Genomic DNA, 16,975 nt, shown 5'->3' with positions numbered 1-16,975 from the left:
GTCAGCATCAAACTGCCATAACTGTGAAGTAACTGTGTCTGTGAGCATCTGTGCTTTATCTCAATTTATTCTACACAAGATGTGTCCTTTGGTATGAGAAGCACCTAAGAGACGATATTTTTTGGGTCTAGGAATGCTCAAAAAATTTCCATATAAGTTAATGGCAAATGCTTCTTTGCTTTATGCCATTCAGGCTTATAAAAGGTTTCACAGAAATGCTCTACTTTTGGATAGCAAGGGAAACCTGTATCTAGTTGCTGAAAAAAACAACAATCTAGTACTATACAGGAGAAACAAATAATCCACCACCTTGTTTAAGCCACTGATATTTTAGAGACCTTCAGCTGTACATTAAATAATATAGGTGATAATCACTAATTAAATTTTCAAATAATCACTACTTAATTAAATTTTAGAAATTGAACCATATTGGTAATATTCCATTTCTTAGCTCTTTGGCATTATTTTTCTAAAAGTATATATTATGCATAAAATACTTCACAATATTTTTCTGCATAAAATATTTCAAATTAAAATGGGAGGAGGATGAATTCTGAAAGATTTGGATATGCACCTGCTTCCACAGCTACCCAGCTTTCAAAATGAACTGACCTGAATTCTTACAGTTAGAATACTTCTCTGACTCAGAATATTTCACTTCTTTTCATCAAGAAATGTAACAGAAAAGCATTGTTTTAATTTTACTTAGTACTACTAAAAACTAACCTTTTTCATGCAATCTACATAATTATTGTAACGCAGAGTTCCCGGGGGAAATTCTTCAGACTTCATGGGGAAATTAGAAACAATAAGCTTTTCCAGAACATGCTTAAGGTCCTCAAGACTGCTTCCAGTAAGATTGGTAAAGAATGGAAGAAGAATTACAGCTTGACCCTGTGGGAGCAACGCAGACATATGAAACTGCACCAGTTGGTGCTTACGAATCCTACAGAATAAATAAAATTACTGCTTTCTCAAGGTTTTGCAAATAAAGCACTGTGTGGATTCAATGAATGACTTCAGAATACCTTCTAGATTACATTGAAGACCAACCTGAAGGCGATGCTGTATCTCAGCTTCTACTCTAGAGGCCAGTGGGCCAACTCAGGCCAATGTTAATTTAATTAATGTGTAATTAAACAGGATACTGTATATGACTCTGTGTGTGATTTTTCCTTCTACAAATATAGACTCTAGTAGAGATAAACTGGAAAAGTTTGGTGTGGAAAGTACATCCCGAACACCTATGAGGTAATTTATAAGTATTCCTTCATAGGACTAATTCAGAACTTCATAATAAAAGTAAAAGAAACTAGAAGAAACTAGATGCTGTTTTCTATCTCCCTTGTGTGGAAAGTAAGTTCTCAGACTCTCATATTGAGAAATGAGAAATTTGATTAATCATGAAACAGAAAATTCCAAAAGAAACATCTTCATGACGTAGTAAAAAGATGGCTTTCATTAAGGCCACATTTTATTAGAGCATAAAATCTAATTATTATAGGACTTCAAAATTATAATATTAAGTTTTTGACCCTAAAAATTACCAAGATATATTTACTAATAGAAAAATAATTGAGTAATAGTTTAAATTCTGTCATTTGCTAATACAGCAATTCTCAAAAAAGCCAATTTAAATCATACATATGCAAAGATAAATGTTAATTTTTCTAAGTATGGTAAGCTCATTGTGATTATATTTATCTTTTAGAGACATATAAAAGTATGCACAGATCAGATAAAATGGTACCAGGGGTTTCCTTCAAGGATGGGAGTGACTGCATAGTTGAAGAGAGATGGCCATAGACAGACGGCTATTGAGGCTGAATGACCGGTATGTAGGGGTTATTCTCTGCTTTTGAGTATGTTTGAAATTTGCCATAATAAAAAACAGAAAATATCACAGATATGCAAAAATATAAAATGGGAAAATAATGGAGAATGTAATCTAAAAGAAAAATCTTTTTCACCACTTACCTTTAAATGTAAACCCAACTTTGAATCACCAAGTAGACTAGCATATGTTGTAAAAACTTCAGGGAATGCACTGTGATTTGTATTAAAAGTTGAATCAATCTAAAGGAGGGTAAATAAAAACATGATACATTTCTATATTATGCCTCTAATTTCTTTTAACACGTTTTCCAAGTTTTTTAACTTCAGAAATAACCTATAAATTTGTTCTTGGGCTTCAATAATATTTTAACAATTCTTATCCTGAAATATTTTGAATCTATCTGGCAAGATGACATATGCAAAAACACTGAAAAGATAACGTATAAGATAAAGTATCAGAAAGGAAAAAAGTATAAAATGTAATCAGCAACTATCCAATAAAAATACTTTTTATTTATCAAACCAATGAGCTCTTAAGAAACCTCCATCAAATTTTTAAAGATACAACTTAGAGATTCCAAAACAACTGCATTTTTAATAGGTTTCTCAAGATACCTGCAAAATTTTTGCCAGTAAGGTCAGCACTGCCGTTTTACTTTCAGGAGCAGAATCTTTGGCCCACCACGAGTCCCACTTCTTCCAGTTATGCAGAATTGTACTCGCAAGTTTCAGTCCTTGGTGTCTCTGGCTGGCTCGATCCCTGAAGCTCTGATCTAACATACCATTCAAAATGGCGCTCACCTGAAAGAAGCGCATGGTGCTTGAAGAAAAATCCTCAACATCAAGACTGGCAGGTATAGAACAAAATTTACTTTCGGTTCAAAGCTATTCTTGGGAAATAAAGATACTATTTCTTTTTTTTTTTAATCTTTTTTTCAACGTCTTTATTTATTTATGGGACAGACAGAGACAGAGCATGAACAGGGGAGGGGCAGAGAGAGAGGGAGACACAGAATCGGAAACAGGCTCCAGGCTCCGAGCCATCAGCCCAGGCCTGACGCGGGGCTCGAACTCACGGACGGTGAGATCGTGACCTGGCTGAAGTCGGACGCTTAACCGACTGCGCCACCCAGGCGCCCCTAAAGATATTTCTATAACAGCTGTTTATTTCACAACTCCTCAGATTTGAGAAGAGCAACTTAACATGTAAATTTTCCCACAAAAGCATCAGGTGGTCTCCTTTATGAAATCATGCTCATCCTGTCTCTTGTTTTCTTAGCTGGGGGCATTCTCGATGAGAGGAAGAATTAGCGCTCTTCTGTTGCATACGTACATGCACAGAAGCATACACAACAGGCTTGCACGCACACATTTCCTGTCCCACCACCTTTCCAATAGTGACATCCTAATTTTGGTTAGATTACTATTCAATATTCTTATCATTACGACAATGTAAACATTTTGCACAACATTTTGATCTCCCTGAAGTTAATATTTCCCTGCTTTCTTTCCTGTTTTCAATGTGCCTATCATTATTTGTCATCAAATTCTCCCAAATTAATGAAACCTCCTCAAGACATCTACACACAACAAGAAGTCTATCAGCTCCATCTCAGTGGCAGCACAGCTCCCACTCTGGAATGTCTAAGGTCACTGTTCTTTGGGTGTCACCTCAGCATCCTCCAGGAGACTGGTCCCCTTCTCTGTGTTTGAGCCAACTTCCCAGATCCAACATCTTCCTCTTTCTTGACTGACTGATGAGAGTGCAGGAGAGAGAAGATTCCTTGAGATCTGGCACATCTGAAACATCTGCATTCAACTCACATATGACTGATGGTTTGGCCAGATTCCAGGCCAGAACTCCAGGTTGGAATCTTCTTCGCTGAGTTGTGAAAGAAATTTGGCTTACAGTCTTCCAGTGTCCTCTTTGCAGTTGGAAAGACAAACGGCATCTGATCTCTTGATCCCTTTAAATGTAATCAGGTTGTCTCCTGCAGAAACTTTTTAGAATCTTTTCTCATGGTGAACCCCTGGGTTCTGAATTTTCAAGAAATTTACTCCATGTGGAGCTGCTTTCATACGCTGTGCTGGATATTCAATGGCCCTTTCCCGTCTGGAGACTCAAGGCCTTCAATTTGGGCACATTCTCCTGAGCTGTGTTATGCATAAAGGCCTTTCCTTGGGCCTGTCTTCCCTCTGGGGTGGAGGTCCTGGTGTTACACCTTATCAATGGATCCCAACATTCTCTCTACTATTTTCTGTTTTGCCTTTTTACTTTATTCTCTCTGAGAGTTCCTAAATTTTATCTTCCAAACCCATTTCATTTTTAATTTCTGATGCCTATGCTTAATTCCCAAAAGTGTTTTTTGTATGGTGTTCTTTTCAGTACCAATTCTTATTTTGTCAATGCACTGTCTAATCTTTCTGAGGTTCTTTTCTCTTTACATTTCTATCTCACTGAATAGTCTCTGTGTCAAGTGGCTTTTTAGTTGCCTCTCCCTTTTAAAATCCATTTCCTCAAAGGCTGGTGCTCCTTGGCTGTCGACAAATATTGAGGAACTGACTACAGGTACTGTGCAGTGGGCAGGGTTCACTGGCAGTAAAGATCTCTGTAGGTTGATCTGGCTGGGCAATGATGATACTTAATCTTTATTTTCTCTTAGGCTTGTCAAAATATTCTGATACCCTGCCTGAAGGTATATACCTAATTGACCATATTCTGGGAGCCAAACTGGGGGGAAAGAGCTAATAGCCTCAAAATTCAGACTTCAAGGAGGTTTTCACTCAACTTCCTTGTTTCAAGAAGGTATTCCTACACCAAAGATATACAAAGCATCATAAGAGACCACTATGAACAATCACCAACAAATGGGACAACCTAGAAGAAATGGATACCCTAGAAACATACAACTTTCCAGGACTGAATCATGGGAAGATAATCTGAACAAACCAATTAATAGTAAGGAGGTAGGATTAATAATCAAAAACCTCCCAACAAACAAGTGTCTAGAGCAGAATGGCTTTACTGGTATAGTCTACCAAACATTTAAGGAGGAACTAATACCAATCCTTCTCGAACTCTTCTAAAAAAGCTAGAAGATAAGACAACACTTCCATACTTATTCTTTGAGGCCAGCATGACCCTGGTACCAAAACCAGATAAGGAAACTACAAGAAAAGAAAATTACAGGAGAGTATCCCTGATGAACATAGATGTAAAATTCCTTAACAAAATATCAGCAAATCAAATTCAACGATACTTTATTTTTTTGTTTGTTTTTTAAAGTTTTTATTTTTTTTATTTTTTTTATTTTATTTTATTTTTTTTTATTTATATATGAAATTTATTGTCAAATTGGTTTCCATACAACACCCAGTGCTCATCCCAAAAGGTGCCCTCCTCAATACCCATCACCCACCCTCTCCTCCCTCCCACCCCCCATCAACCCTTAGTTTGTTCTCAGTTCTCAACAGTCTCTTATGCTTTGGCTCTCTCCCACTCTAACCTCTTTTTTTTTTTTTTCTTCCCTTCCCCCATGGGTTCCTGTTAAGTTTCTCAGGATCCACAACGATACTTTAAAAGGATCATATACCATGATCAAGCGGGGTTTATTTCAGGGATGCCAGGATGTTCAACATCCACAAATCAATTGGTGTGATAAGCTACATTAACAAAATAAAGAATGAAAAGCATATACTCATCTTAATAGATGCAGAAAAAACATTTGATAAAATTCAACAACTACTCATGATTAAAACTCAACAAACTGGGGGCACCTGGGTGGCTCAGTCAGTTAAGAGTCTGATTTCAGCTCAGGTCATGATCTCATAGCTTGTGAGTTCAAGCCCTGTGTCAGAGTATATGCTGACGGCTCAGAGCGGAGCCTGCTTCGGATTCTATGTCTCCCCCCTCTCTGTCCCTCCCCAGCTCATGTGTGCGCGCGCTCTCTCTCTCTCTCTCTCTCAAAAATAAATAAAAACACTAAAAAAATTTTTTAAAAAACTCAACAATTGGGTACAGAGAGAACATGCTTCAACATGATAAAGACCATATATGACAAATGTACAGCTGACATCATACTCAATAGTGAAAAACTGAAGAGCTTTTTCCCTACAATCAGGAACAAGAAAAGATGTCTACTCTCACTTTTATTCACCACAGTACTGGAAGTCCTACCCACAGTTATCAGACAAGAAAATGGAATAAAAGGCATCAAAAACAGAAAGGAAGTAGTAATACTATGTCTATTTGCAGATGGCATGATACTATATATAGGAAACCCTAAAGACTCCACCAAAAAACCGGTTAAAACTACTCAACAAATTCAGTAGAGTTATAGGATACAAAACCAATATACAAAAATCTGCTGCATTTCTATACACTAATAACCAACTCTCAGAAAGTGAAATTTAGAAAACAATCCCATTTACAATTGCATCACAAAGAATAAAATACCTTGGGGTGCCTGGGTGGCTCAGTCCGTTAAGAGTCTGACTCTTGACTTCAGCTCACGTCACAATCTCATGGTTTGCAAGATAGAGCCCCGTGTTGGGCTCTGCACTGACAATGCAAAGCCTGCTTGGGATTCTCTCCCCCTCTCTGTCTTCCCCTCTCCCACCTGCAGATGCACACATGTGCTCTGTCTCTCAAAAATGAATATATAAGCATTTACTAAAACAATAAAATACTTACGAATAAATTAAAAAAAATTTTTTTTCAACGTTTATTTATTTTTGGGACAGAGAGAGACAGAGCATGAACGGGCGAGGGGCAGAGAGAGAGGGAGACACAGAATCAGAAACAGGCTCCAGGCTCTGAGCGATCAGCCCAGAGCCCGACGCGGGGCTCGAACTCATGGACCGCGAGATCGTGACCTGGCTGAAGTCGGACGCTTAACCGACTGCGCCACCCAGGCGCCCGGAATAAATTTAACCAAGGAGGTTGAAAACCTATACGATGTAAACTAGAACACATTGATTAAAAAAAACTGAAGATACAAATAAATGGAAGGATATTCATGCTCATGGAATAAAATAATATTGATAAAATGTTGATGCCATTCAAAGCAATCTACAGACTCAATACAATCCCTATCAAAATTCCAATGGCATTTTTCACAAAAATAAAACAATCCTAACATTTGTATGGAAGCACAAAAGACCCTGAATAACCAAAGCAATCTTGAGAAAGAACAACAATGCTGGAGGCATTATGCTGTAATCAAAACAGTATAGTATTGGCATAAAAACATAGGTCAATGGAACAGAATAGAGAGGCCAGGAACGAACATGTGCAAGGAGCCATACGATGATGACGGACAAAGGAGCTAAGAAGATACAATGGAAAAAGGATACTCTCTTCAATAAATGGTGATGGGAAAACTAAACAGCAACATGTAAAAGAATGAAACTTACCACATATTTTACACCATACATAAAAATCAAGACAAAATGTGTTAAAGACGTGAACTTAAGATATGAAGCCATAAAATTCCTGGAAGAAAATTTAGGGCATAAGCTATTTGACTTTGGTCTTGGCAATGATTTTTTTTGGATCTGACATGAAAAGCAAAGGCAACAATAGCAAAAATAAACAAGTGGAACTACATTCAAACTATAAAGCTTCTGCACACAAAAGAAATCAACAAAATGAAAAGGCAAGCTATAAAATGGGAGGAAATATCTGTAAATCATGCATCTGATAAGGGTTAATATCCAAAATACATGAAGGATTCCTACAACTAAACAGCAAAAAATTAAACAATCTGATTTAAAAATGGGCAGAGGAACTGAATTAGACATTTCTCCAAACAAGACAGACAGTCAAAAGGTATATGAAAAAGTGCTCAGCATCAAAATCACCAGGAAAATGTAAATGAAATATCATCTCATCCCTGTAAGAACAGCTAGCATCAAAAAGACAAAAGTGTTGGCGAGGATATGAAGAAAAACTCTTGTGCACTGTTGTTGGGAATGCAAACTGGTGCAGCTGCTATGGAATACAGTGTGACAGTCCCTCCAAAAATTAAAAATAGAAGTATGATTTGATCCAGTAATTCTACTTCTGGGTATACATCTGAAGAAAAGGAAACCACAACCTAGAAAACATATCTGCACCCCCATGTTCAGTGCAGCATTATGTACAATAGCCAAAGACATGGACACAATCTAAGTGTCCACCAACAGATGAATAAAGAAGATATGGCATATACATATACAATGGAATATTATTCAGCCACTAAAAAAAAGAAAATTCTGCCAATTGTCACAACATGGGGTGGACCCTGATGACAATACGCTAAGTGAAATAGGTCCTACAGAGAAAGATAAAAAAAAAAAAAATGATTAAAAAAAAAAAGATTAAAAAAAAGAAAAAAAAGATATCACTTATACGTGGAATCTACAAAATAGAACTCAAAGATACACAGAACAGACTGGTGCTTTTCAGAAAAGAAGATTAATAAATTTAATTATAATAAATTAAATACTTCTGTAGAGAACAAACACTCCAAGTAAGATTGAAAGATTAATGGCCAGTAGGAAAAAGGACTTTTGCGAAAAGGTCTACTATCCTTAATATACAAAAACCCCTTAAAAACTAATAAGAAGGTTCGCCCCAACAGAAAAATGAGCAAAATACAAAACATCAGCACACACCAGAAACATTTTGGTTGTTCAAAAATACTAGTGGGAGGGGCACCTGGGTGGCTCAGTCAGTTAAGCATCCAACTTTGGCTCAAGTCATGATACTGCGGTTCATGAGTTCAAGCCCCACATTGGGCTCTCCACTGCCAGCAAGGAGCCTGCTCGGATCCTCTGTCTCCCTCTCCCTCTGCCCCTCCCTGTTTGTCCTTTCTCTTTCAAAAATAAGTGAGTGTTAAAAAAAGAAAAAAATACTAGTGGGAGACAAAGGTCAGAAGAGTTCGAGAACTGACATTAAACTTGAGAGATTAAAATACAAAACAGAGTTTTCACTTGTGGAATAATAAAATGTTTTTCGTATGGTGCCAAGTATTTCAAACTTTACCTCATTACTCTAATACTGGTGTTACATACAGAACATGACTCTACTCTTAATTACAGGTCTTTCCCTAATAAACAACAAAAAAGACATCCTCCACTCAGCTCTGCCTAGGGTGCCCCAGCACAGAGATACCTATCCCTTGTAGAAATCTGGCTGCCCCGAGAGTCCTCAAGTAGGGAAGGATCAATCCCCTGAGGACAAGGCAAGGCCAGGTAACCTGGCAGGGGGGCAGGGGACAGCTACATTTCACACAGTCCTCCCCTCTTTGGCCTCTCCTTCACATCCTGCTCTTGGTACTCTGGAGGCCTGGGACTCTATTGCCAGACCCAAGAAAGCCTAGGCTCTACAGCACAGATCAGCTGTCTGTCTCCCCACTGCTATGTCATACTGCAGCTTTCTTGGATCCCAAAGTCTGTTACGACTTGCCCTTTTGCTAGAAATAGCTTCCAAAGTGTTGTCTCTCTTCTCTTTTCTCCTTTAATCTGTGTCTTTTAAGACTGTGTTTAAAAAAAAGAAAAACCACAAACCCATTTCTGTCACTTTAGAGGGAGATGAGGAGGAAGTGGAGATAAATGTGTACGGCTTTTATCCATCACCTTCACCAGAAGCCTCAATAGCTTCGGAGATCAAAATGTTCTACTTATTAAAAGTTCATTTCTAACTTTAAAAAACATAAATACCTAGTACAATCTGACACAAAGTACTCTCCTACAACAGACAAACACTGTTTGGAATAAAAGCTTAATTCAATAGGAAATTATGTACTCTCCCTTAAAATGGCCATTCCCAATAGTTCCCAGTTCCTGACTGTCTACAGAGTGGGTTAAATTTAAAAATTTTACAAGTTTAACAAACCAAAGTCAACATATACTAAACACTGAGCTCCAAGGTTCAATGTGAGGGGGCCTAGTGGGCTACAGTAGGATCACACAGGAAATGATGGCTCTCTGTGCCAACCTGTGAAAGGACCGTAACTATAGAAAGGAGACTGAATGTACAGGACCAACTGGCGGCTGGTGCAAACACAAAGGCGGGCTCAGGCCTCACGATGGGCTTAGGAGCTCCAACGCCATTTCTTCACAAAAGTCAACATCCTACATAGCTGTGCCTTGTAATACTAGGCCTAGAAATTCTGGGGGAATGAGAGATTAGAAACAATAATCCACGTTTCAACATCCATTTAACATTATTAACTGTTCATAAAAGCTGTGTTTTCTTCCCTTTGATTTTGTTTTCAAACACTGGCAAAAGTTTTAAACCTTCCAGGAAGAGATCCTGTTTTGTTCTAATGACATTTTTCAAGAACATGGCAATCCTTTTATAAGCCTTATATAAGAAAATGTACTTCATTTAAATAAAAATTCCACAAAGAACTCACAAGTGCAGGTAGTGTGCTACAGGAGCAAGTCTTTAGCTAACACCACAAGGGTCTCTGGACCCATGTGTGGAGTTTGATGGTAATTCTCGCTACAAGAAAAAATAGTAAAAATAATAAAGATAAAAAATAAAAATTTCATTACCATTTTGGGATTATCCACAGACGATTTCAGGAGTTCCAATACTGCAAGATCTAAATTTTTCAACAATTCAGCGTTGACGGTCTCTGAGAACAAGCTATAAAAATACTCCCCGTGACAGAAGCTGGCCATGTTTCTCTGGGACACTCCTGAGGGTGGCAGAGACAACACTGCTGTATCCAGGAGAAGATTCACAAGGTGCTCGCACTGTGAAGAAGCAAGGAAAGGTACAATGATAAGAGTATGTATCTTACCTGCTATAGAAAGACTGCTGGGAAGCTGCTAACTTTGAGAGTGGAAAATCACATGGTAAGGTCTAAAGAGAACCTCATATTTGAAGGTCTAGGTTCAAGTCTGAATTATATGCATTTCAATGACCCTGTACTTTCTAGGTTTCATTTTGGGAAAGAAATCTTCCCTGACTCATGTTTCCCCCAAATTCCCAGAGAATCTTGTTGTTTCTTTGAGGAGACAGGATAGTAAGAGTACTTTTAGACGATTTAAATACGTAACTTGTTGACATTAAGTGAACAAAGGGGCAAAGAAGAGCTTTCGGCTACAGGAGAAGGGAGGACAGATTGGAAGGAATGAACACATAGGCCTGGTCAACAGATCTCAGCTACAGCAGAGACTGTTTGAGGCCAGCCCTATATGGTTCAAAAAGCCATGAAGATATCTTTCTGTGGTGCCTCTGGAATTATGCTCCAGGGGTGCTCCCAAATCAGCCATCTGAAGATCACTAAGGACAGGGGAAGAGGAAGCCACTGTGTTAACAGTCCAGCTTTATAGACACAAAATATTCTCTGCCCTCTAAAGTCTATTTGGAAACAAAGTGGGACAAAACCCCAGTTTAAGAAGAATCTTATCCTATTTCTTTTATCTAAAAAACCTTTTAGAAAGTTAAGTCAGATCATGTAAATCTATTACAGTACTTATGGAGCTAAGAATTTAACTAAATTCCAACTAAATTCCTGTTTTTAGAAACATGTTACGAATGAGCTATATATTTCCATCAGCAGGATAGCACAGCGTGCAGCTGCTGTTCCTACCTGTACTCCAAAAGCAAAGGCCAACTCCAGAAGTCCGCCGGCTAGTCGCTTACAACTGGGGTCTAGTGAAGGAAGGCACTGTCGTTCGTCCCCAGGTGCAATGCTTTTATAAACCAGGGAAAGAAGTTTTGTGCCAACAGAATACTGATCTGCAGACTAAAATAAAGTCAATACTAAAACATCCAGCACTAAGATATTTTATAAAAACACACAATTTCATACCTTTCATTAATTAAAAATATCTATGGTCATTAACAGTGACAACTACCTTCTAATTGTCAGGAAAATTTTCACTCAACTTTGCTTTGCATGTTATATTTTTTCATTTATATTGCCTAGCCACAGGGCACAATAGCAGTCTCCAAAGTTCTTCAGAAGGCTGTGGGAAATACACATGTCCTTATTTTCATTTTACACTTATAAATTTATATATCTGTACTCTAAGTCAGCACGTCTGGAACAAGTCATTATGTAATTCCCATTTCAGCATATCCCATACATACAGGATGTGTGAAACACACATATATACAAGGAAATGGACTGCTTATGTTAATCAACTAAGAGAAACGTAAAAACGCATTGGCTCTGTTTACCTGAAATGGTAAGACAACATGCAAAAAACCAGCTCTGTGAAGTTGTTTACAAGCCGACACGACAGAAGCCAGCTTGGCCCTATCCACAGAAGCATCAGGGCCATATAGATCAACGGCACAAAGCTCCTCAATGCTGCCATGTGAGAAAAACAAAAAGAAACTAGATGAGTGCTAGCTCACCAAATTAGCAGGATACACCAAAAAACCGTGTGTGTTCTGTTATAAATGTGTTAACTGCCTGACACTCAAATGCATTACGTGACCTGGGAAAGTAAACACAGGTTAACACTGAACAAGGGGCCCAGGCACTAATCCAGCCATGGAAATCAACATGGGGCTGAGCCACACCTGAGACTTGCTTACCATAAGGCGAAGGGGAGGCATTTGTTAAATAGATGATTTTCAAACAACTAATGAGATTCTCTGCGTCAAACACCCCACTGATGAGATCCTTTACTTTAGGAAATGGGACTACAGCAGCCACACGTGTGGGTGCCAGAATACGCTGCAACCTTAAAGTGCACAACACAGGGGCGCCTGGGTGGCATAGTTGGTTAAGCGTCCGACTTCAGCCAGGTCACGATCTCGCAGTCCGTGAGTTCGAGCCCCGCGTCTGGCTCTGGGCTGATGGCTCAGAGCCTGGAGCCTGTTTCCGATTCTGTGTCTTCCTCTCTCTCTGCCCCTCCCCCGTTCATGCTCTGTCTCTCTCTGTCCCAAAAATAAATAAAACGTTGAAAAAAAAATTAAAAAAAAAAAAAAAGTGCACAACACTGATCCCAAGCATGATCTGAATGCCCACCTCTGTGCTGTTAGTTCTTCCTTGAGGTGCATCTCCAGGATGTCTTTGTACGGGGACTTCTTTAGTGCTTTCATCAGGTCCACACAAACATCAGGAAGACGATTCATAACTAGGACATCACCGATATTGAAACCTATGCTTGAGGGCTCACATAGGGTTTTCACCAAGAGTTTCATAAGGTTTGTGTTATTACATAAATCCTTCTCAAGGAGCTGCAAAAGATGATTTGAATAAAAACACATCCATGAGTCAGCATTTAGATTTTCACTAGTGTAAGGTCCATGAAGCTGGGAATTTTTGCCTGGCTGAAGCAGGGGTTGTCAAACTTTCTCTGTAAAGGGTCAGACAATAAATGTTTTAGGATTTGTGGACCCAATGGTCTCCACCGCAACTACTTAACGAACTGCCATTATAATATGAAAGCAGCCATGGACAATACATGGACAAATGGACTCGGATGTGTTCCAATAAAACCTTCCTTACAAAAGCAGGCAGCAAGTGGGAAGTGGGCTGTGGACCATAGTTCTATGACTCCTGGTTTAGGGCAATGCTGTACCTGCAGACAGCCTTGCATACAGTAGGCACTCAGTATGTATTAACTGGATGGACTGGACTTTGTTTATATAATAAGCTTCACAGATACATTTACAAATATTTGCTAATGTACATTTCCTAAGGCAAATGTTTGATCGATCATAGCATAAACTGCAATATCCAATAGAACATTTAGAGAAACTATTTTGTACTTTATTCACACAGTAAGATAAAAACGCTGCATTTTATTACTTTCGAGAACACATAACTCCTACAGCAATGGGAACTTCTAAGGAAGCCAAAACCACTCTTAATAGGTACCGGAAAGTATTCTTCCAGTGCCAGGTGCTGACCTCAAACTAGAAGACCAGCAGCCAGTGACCCTACCTTCCAGCCTTCTGGGGAGATGCTGAGCAGTGTTGTGGTGAATTCCATAATCCGGACCACAATTGTGCATTTGCTGTAATTGTAACTTTCTCCCTCTTGGGGGCTGGGTCTGTGACCTACTGCCCCAGTGCCAAAGCACTTTTCTGCTGCCGTAATATCATGCATAGCAATGCTTTCTAAAAAGAAAGTCACTGCTTTCCAAAGCGAAGACAGTGTTTCAGTACCTAGAAATAAAAATTACACTCAAATATTAACATATGCTTCTTTCCAAATCCACTAAAATTAACGTAAAATTCCTTCTTTAAGTATAGGCATGATATACATTTAGTCAAAATTCAAACTTACAAAGCTTTTAGAAGATTATGACAATTTCTATCAAATGTTTAAAAAGCTCATATGCTTTGATCCAGCATCAAAATTTTATCCTAATGAAATAATGGCAGAATTATAAAGATGTGCTTGTAAGGATTTTCATTTTAGCAGCTTTTAATAATGAGACAACAGAAACAACCTAAATATCCTTCAAAGGGGCAAGAGAGACAAATCATGGCAGTGGTCTTTTTATGGAAACAACTGCATGAACTCCCAAATGGACTTTTTCATAAAAGTCGCCGTTCTGAAAACACAAAGGTGCTGGCTCTCCTCTCCCATCTCCACTCCTTTTATGATCACCCCAGTCTTGCTTACAGGAAGGAAGATAAAACACCCTTCTCCTCTCCTCAGTCCCACTGTAGTTTTTATACCAGGTGTAAAGACCTCCCAAACAAAGGGACAATTTTAAAAAGTGGTGTACATGTTGAAAGAGAGAGCAGGGGCGCCTGGGTGGCGCAGTCGGTTAAGCGTCCAACTTCAGCCAGGTCACGATCTCGCGGTCCGTGAGTTCGAGCCCCGCGTCGGGCTCTGGGCTGATGGCTCAGAGCCTGGAGCCTGTTTCCGATTCTGTGTCTCCCTCTCTCTCTGCCCCTCCCCCGTTCATGCTCTGTCTCTCTCTGTCCCCAAAAATAAATAAACGTTAAAAAAAAAAGAGAGAGCAAAGACAAGGACGAGTAAGAAATCCTTTTATAAGTCTAAGGGTTTCCAATTCTTTGTTTTCATAAAATTTTAGTTCATCAAATTGCCAACTTGACAGATCATTAAAAATAATTCTGATGACAGGTCACTATCTATTCAAAAGAACTGAGAGAAAATATATTAAGAATCTCATTCTCAAACACCAAATAGCCTTAAATTCAACGAACAATGTGCTGTATGACACATTCTAATTAACAGGTATGTTAAATGTGAAAAAAAAAATGAACAGTTTAGCATTATTCAAATATGGCACTCATTTAGGTAAGTTTTTCTTAGTAAAACCTATACAAAACAAAAACAAAATTCTAACCATATAATTTTACTTCTTATATATAATAATTATTTATCAAAACATTATATTTATATTGTTATGGTGGTAATACACAAAATGTGCCCTAATAACAAAGGCCACGATAACCCAACACAGAAGAAACTTGTAACAGGTAGACCGTTTTGTTGCAAAGACGTAGAGTTATAAGTAAATAAAAACATAAGCATAATAACATGATACTTAGGATAAAAAATGTGAAGGGTATGGAACAGTAATAATTCAGGAGCTTTGCAAAATTGCCATAAAAAACTATTTTAAAGCAATTAAATAAAATAAAGATGTTAAACAAAAAATCTCTACAGTAGTTAGCCTCCACTGAATACATTTTTTAAGTAATGTTAACAATTTTATGTTAAATGCCCACATTTACGACACACACCAGAAATTAATTTTTTCAATTACTTAAAGCAAAGAGGATTTTTTTTGGTCAAGTTTGAAAGAAGGTACGTTGTTTTTAATGTCTCCCACTCCTCACAAGGTAAATAAATAAAACAGTTTGAAGACTGCTTAATTGTGACACATTTGCATTATTTAGTATTACGCGGTCATTTAAATTAGTTCAAGGTATATACACTGCCATAAAAAGACATCCAGTATGTTAACTTTCTGTTTAAAAGTTAAGTTTCAGGGCACCTGGGTGGCTCAGTCGGTTGAGCGTCCAACTTCAGCTCAGGTCATGATCTCACAGCAAGTGAGTTCGAGCCCTGCATCGGGCTCAAACCTGGAGTCTGCTTCAGATTCTGTGTCTCCCTGTCTCTCTCCCCCTAACCCACTCACATTCTGTCTCTGTCTCTCTCAAAAATAAATAAACATTAAAAAAAACTTTTTATAAAGTTAAGTTTCATTTTAAAAATCAAATTATAGCAAAGCATGCATATGACCCATTATGTTAAAAAATAAAAAAATTTTTAAATATATATATTATACACATAGAAAAAGTTTTAAAAAGTAGACACTAAACTGTCTTAGTGTCTGTCACTAGGGAATGCAATTAGGTTTTACATATTTCCTATACTTTTTTTTGTTTTCTTAAATTTTCAAAATGATATACGAGATCTCTTAAAACAACAAATTTAGGGGGCGCCTGGGTGGCTCAGTCGGTTGAGCGTCCGACTTTGGCTCAGGTCATGATCTCACGGTCCGTGAGTTCGAGCCCCGGGTCGGGCTCTGTGCTGACGGCTCAGAGCCCGGAGCCTGCTTCCGATTCTGTGTCTCCCTCTCTCTCTGACCCTCCCCCGTTCATGCTCTGTCTCTGTCTCAAAAGTAAAATAAACATTAAAAAAAATAAAATAAAATAAAATAAAACAACAACAAATTTAAGGTACTATTTGCAACTGAATAGCTACTATTGCTATTTTTAAAGTTTCAGAACTTTTCTGACCTATCCCTCTGAGAATCCCATACTAGAATCATGCAGAATCCCATACTAGAGAGTCAGATCTTCTCAAAATGGTATAAAATCTGTTTTCCGGAACCCCAGTGTGTGTGCATGCACACACATTACACACACCCCACCATGTTTGGTTCCAACTTTCTCAAGCTAAAAGAAAGACAACAAGACAACCTGGTTCTTTTTCCCAAATCCCCAAGACACAGACCTCACCTCTGACAGAATTAAAGAGAGACTGGTAGTTCCTTTAGCCAACCAGCACCACTACCAGAATGGATGCTCTGTCTACACTGAAAATCATTGAAATAACATATCATGTTCTGAGTGGCAAGCTGGATATTTAGCCCATGAGAGAGGATTTCGGTGGACACCCCGAACAGCCTGCTCAGAGAACCTCGAAGCCTAGAGCGCATTTGTCAGCTACAGTTGGCTCCAGATGCTGTA

General features: G+C 38.4%; 1 protein-coding gene across 3 annotated transcripts in view; it reads right to left on the bottom strand.

Moving 5' to 3' along the window:
* Positions 1-16,975, bottom strand: part of PRKDC (protein kinase, DNA-activated, catalytic subunit) — a 203,611-nt gene that overhangs the window by 116,865 nt on the left and 69,771 nt on the right. For all 3 annotated transcript variants that reach the window (XM_040487835.1, XM_040487836.1, XM_040487837.1), the window contains 8 exons: positions 13,740-13,963; positions 12,819-13,030; positions 12,020-12,152; positions 11,427-11,582; positions 10,381-10,584; positions 2,452-2,637; positions 1,978-2,076; positions 727-894 (listed from right to left, as the gene is read on the bottom strand). In XM_040487835.1, the coding sequence (XP_040343769.1) occupies positions 727-894; positions 1,978-2,076; positions 2,452-2,637; positions 10,381-10,584; positions 11,427-11,582; positions 12,020-12,152; positions 12,819-13,030; positions 13,740-13,963 (1,382 nt within the window). The remainder of the gene's footprint in view (positions 1-726; positions 895-1,977; positions 2,077-2,451; positions 2,638-10,380; positions 10,585-11,426; positions 11,583-12,019; positions 12,153-12,818; positions 13,031-13,739; positions 13,964-16,975) is intronic.

Source organism: Herpailurus yagouaroundi, unplaced genomic scaffold (assembly GCF_014898765.1).
Source record: "Herpailurus yagouaroundi ecotype Mexico unplaced genomic scaffold, PumYag 165, whole genome shotgun sequence".
Lineage (NCBI taxonomy): Eukaryota > Metazoa > Chordata > Mammalia > Carnivora > Felidae > Herpailurus > Herpailurus yagouaroundi.
The sequence above is the reverse complement of the archived record's forward strand: the minus strand, read 5'-3'. Positions and strand labels throughout refer to the sequence as shown.